General features: G+C 54.1%; 1 protein-coding gene across 1 annotated transcript in view; it reads left to right on the top strand.

The window, feature by feature from the left end:
* Positions 1-3,413: 3,413 nt before the first annotated feature.
* Positions 3,414-3,521, top strand: part of RABGGTB (Rab geranylgeranyltransferase subunit beta) — a 6,903-nt gene continuing 6,795 nt past the window's right edge. Inside the window, exon 1 of the mRNA XM_027874051.1 lies at positions 3,414-3,431. Coding sequence (XP_027729852.1) covers positions 3,429-3,431 — 3 coding nt within the window. The 5' untranslated portion in view covers positions 3,414-3,428. The remainder of the gene's footprint in view (positions 3,432-3,521) is intronic.

Genomic DNA, 3,521 nt, shown 5'->3' with positions numbered 1-3,521 from the left:
CTGCAATCCCAAAAACTTGTGGGGTTTCTAGCGGTTGTTTGCGTAAACTTTGAAACGAGGGAAGGGGATCTCACCACCATCAGGACTTCTCACCTTCTTTTGCCCATTCCTTAGGCAGCAAGGCTTACGCGGCTCCCTGAGAGGCCTAATTGTGACATTCAGAGGTACAGTCTTTTTACCCTGACGAGCTCTAAGATCGGCAAAGTGTGATTGCCCGATCCTAGTACGTACTTGGTCAGCGTCCGTTGGACACCTTCCAGACTCCCCAGGGAGCTGTTGTTTGTCTGTTAGGCAATGATGGAAATGGGGCCGCCCATCAGCCCTGGGCACGGGAATTCTGTGGAGGGCTAGTCTCTAGAGGCAGGAGGAAATCTGGCGCAGCGCCCAACCAATGCCTTTTTTTGGGGGAACGGGGTAAAGAAAGCTATATATGAGACTATGTTGGTGTCCTTGTGACTTCTGTGCAGTCTTTGTTTGCACATGCTTTTACAGGGAACAGTTGACGGTGTGTTAATACTCTAGGCATATTTGCTGACCTTAATTCATATGAGTTATGTGCTCACTGGGAGAGAAGTTGATTTGTGACTGCATTTGTTCTGATTTTAAATTTAATAAGCATATCTGCAAAAGATGCAACCCATTTTATTTATTAAACTGTCCTGATGGACCATTGTCTCTGAATATGTAAATACAGTGAAATAATGTAGGAACCAGAATTTATGAAATGTCATATTTATAATGCCTAAACATCAGATACTGGACAGTCTTGTAATAAATTACCAAAATAAAATTTTGCAGCCATTTTTCACGCAGGGTTTTCCTATTTAAATCAGTTTCTTTTAATTATAGATAACAGGCCATCTCTGCATTTTTAAATGCAAATTCAAGTTTGAAATAGCTGTTGTTTTTGATGTGTTTGTCAACGCTCAAAGGTTACAAATGTTGAACATCCGTGTGTGCAAGACTACAAACCAATTGAGAATGTCCACAGTGATCCCTGAAGAGCGCACAGTAGGGTTTGTAAAGGACGGTGCTGACTTTGTCATTGTCAAGATCCGTGAATTGAACCCTACGGTGTAGAGATGCACAGCAGGCTGTGCCTGCCCCGTAGCGGAAGGACTCAAGAAAGCAGGAGCCTTCTGGACATCCTAAGGGTCCTGGGTCCCAGAATGAGCAGAGCAGCTTCAGGAGGAGCTGAGAGGGCCTGTCCTCCCTGCCCCTTTCGCAGTGCTGACCACCCCCTTCTCCTGACATCACCCTCCCGCTGTGGGGCAGCATCACCCGACCCAGACGTTTGGTCCGTCCCAGGCTTCCTTCTCGCTTGCTGCTGTCCCTTGAATCTCATCCGTTCTGGGGATCCATCCCGGATCTGCCAGTTCCACCTGGTTGTCCCAAAGGCATCTCAGAACCAGCTCATAGAAGACAAGTCACGAGCTTCTCCCCAAACCCAGCCCTCTTCTCCATTTCTCTGCCATTGTGAAGGGCGCCATGATTCTTGTAGAGACCTCGGGGCTGAGAGCATGCGCTCCCTCACCCCCTGCTGCCCTCCAGTCAGTGGCCCCATGTGGTCCGCTCTCCCCTCCCTCTTCTCCATCCCCACGGGCCAGGCCCTTGACTCCTCTGGTAGGCCCAGGCAATCACCATCCAGTGGGCCGGGGTGCCCATGCCAAGCGTCTCTACTCCCGGCCCTGCTCCAGGCCGCAGGGACTCCACTAAAGTGGTGCAGAAGATGCTTCCGCCGTAGCTTTCCAGGCCCCTTGCAGGTCGCCATCATACCAAAGTGGCTTGCTGAGGGTTTTCCTTCCTGCGCCACTCCATCTGCTCCCTCCAGCACCCAGCATGTCTGCAGCGCTTCCTTCTCTCACCTCTCCTCTTGTGAGTCTGCTCTCTCCTTCACTTACCCAGGCATGGAACACCTGGTGACATAGGAGGCTTCCTGAAATCCCTGGCTGTTAGCCTCGCCTCCCCTGGGGACAAAATCTCAGCTATATCTGCCCCCCGCCCCACGGCCCCCATCTCAGCTCCTGCAGGGGCCTGCTTCGTTCTGTGTAACCCAGCACCGAGCACCGAGCCTCGCAAACACTACGCACTTAATAACTGAATATGTCAAACTGAAAGCCCCAGAGATGGACCCGAGGCAGGCACAGTCTTGTGGGAACGGCAGCATCAGGAATAATGAGAGACACCATTTCAAAATGGCAGATGGCTAGGGATGGCGAAAGTCACGTTTAACCACATACGCCGGGAGAAGGGCAGCTCCGTATGATGAGTAAAGATGTTGTTCGGTCGTGTCTGATGCTTCCTGACCCCAGTTGGGGTCTGGGCAGAGATGCTGGTGTGGTTTGCCATTTCCTTCTCTAGTTCTGGGCAAGTCGCTTAACTGTGTGTGCCTCAGATGAGGAAACTGAGGCAAACAGGGTTAAGCGACTTGCCCGTGGTCACACAGCTAGTAAGTGTCTGAGGTCACATTCGAACTCAGGTCTTCCTGGCTCCAGCTCTGGTGCTCTATCCACTGCACCACCTAGCTGCCCTTGCCTGGCAGATGGTAGGTCCTTCATACATGTTGACTGACTGACTGATTAAAGGTGCTGGAGAGGCAAAGCCCATTTCCCTCAAGGAAAGTACAGTCTACTGAGAGGGACAACAAGAAACCTTTGTGTGACATTCCCAGGAAGAAGATCCAGAAGCACTTCCTTTGGAAGGTGCCCTGGGTTTTACTCCCGCTTCAGGCACTTCCTAATTCTGTGACCCTGGGCAAGGCATCTAACCCTGCTCGGCCTCAGTTTCCTCCTGTGCAAGAGGAAGTGGCCAGACTGGATCTGAACTCGGAATCTATAAATGACAGTGACTGCCGCTATCGATGAAGCCCTTCACGACGATGCTCTTATTGGTTTCCCACAACATCCCTGGGAGGTGGGGGCTGTTATGATCTCCGTTCTACAGGGGAGGAAACTGAGGCAGGCGGAGACCCAGTGCCTTCCCCACATTCACACAGCTTGCCAGAGTCTGAGCTTGGATTTGAACTCAGGCCTTCCTGACTCCAGGCTCAGCGGTCTGTGCACGTTGGCGCCCCCTAGCGGCCACAAATAGAATCCTAAGGCCATGAACACGAGTCTCCTAGGTTAACCCAGTCACGCTAGGTTAGTCCAGTGCGCTGGAGGGGACAGTAGCGCTCGCGCATGCGTCCACGTTCGCGCATGCGCCCGCGCCGGCGCCCGCGGTCTTTCTGAGCAGGCAGCGGCGCGGACGCCTCCTAGAGCGGGGAGGTCCTTCGGGCAGGACGGCGCCACCTACGCCGGCGGCGAGATTGGGGCCTGCGTGCGTGCTGACGCCGGCGGCGAGATTGGGGCCTGCGTGCGTGCTGACGCAGGCGCCGAGTGACTTGGGGCGCCCGCCGCCGTCCTCGCCCTTTCCTTGCAGACTCCGGCATGGTGAGTGTGCGCTCCCGCGCCGTCCCTGGGCCGGGCCTCGGGGCGCTTCCCTCCGAGCCTCGCGTGCCCCGGGCCGCGCCGTGGGCGGGG

The sequence above is a fragment of the Vombatus ursinus genome, unplaced genomic scaffold, assembly GCF_900497805.2.
Source record: "Vombatus ursinus unplaced genomic scaffold, bare-nosed wombat genome assembly UNPS02014804.1, whole genome shotgun sequence".
Lineage (NCBI taxonomy): Eukaryota > Metazoa > Chordata > Mammalia > Diprotodontia > Vombatidae > Vombatus > Vombatus ursinus.
The sequence above is the reverse complement of the archived record's forward strand: the minus strand, read 5'-3'. Positions and strand labels throughout refer to the sequence as shown.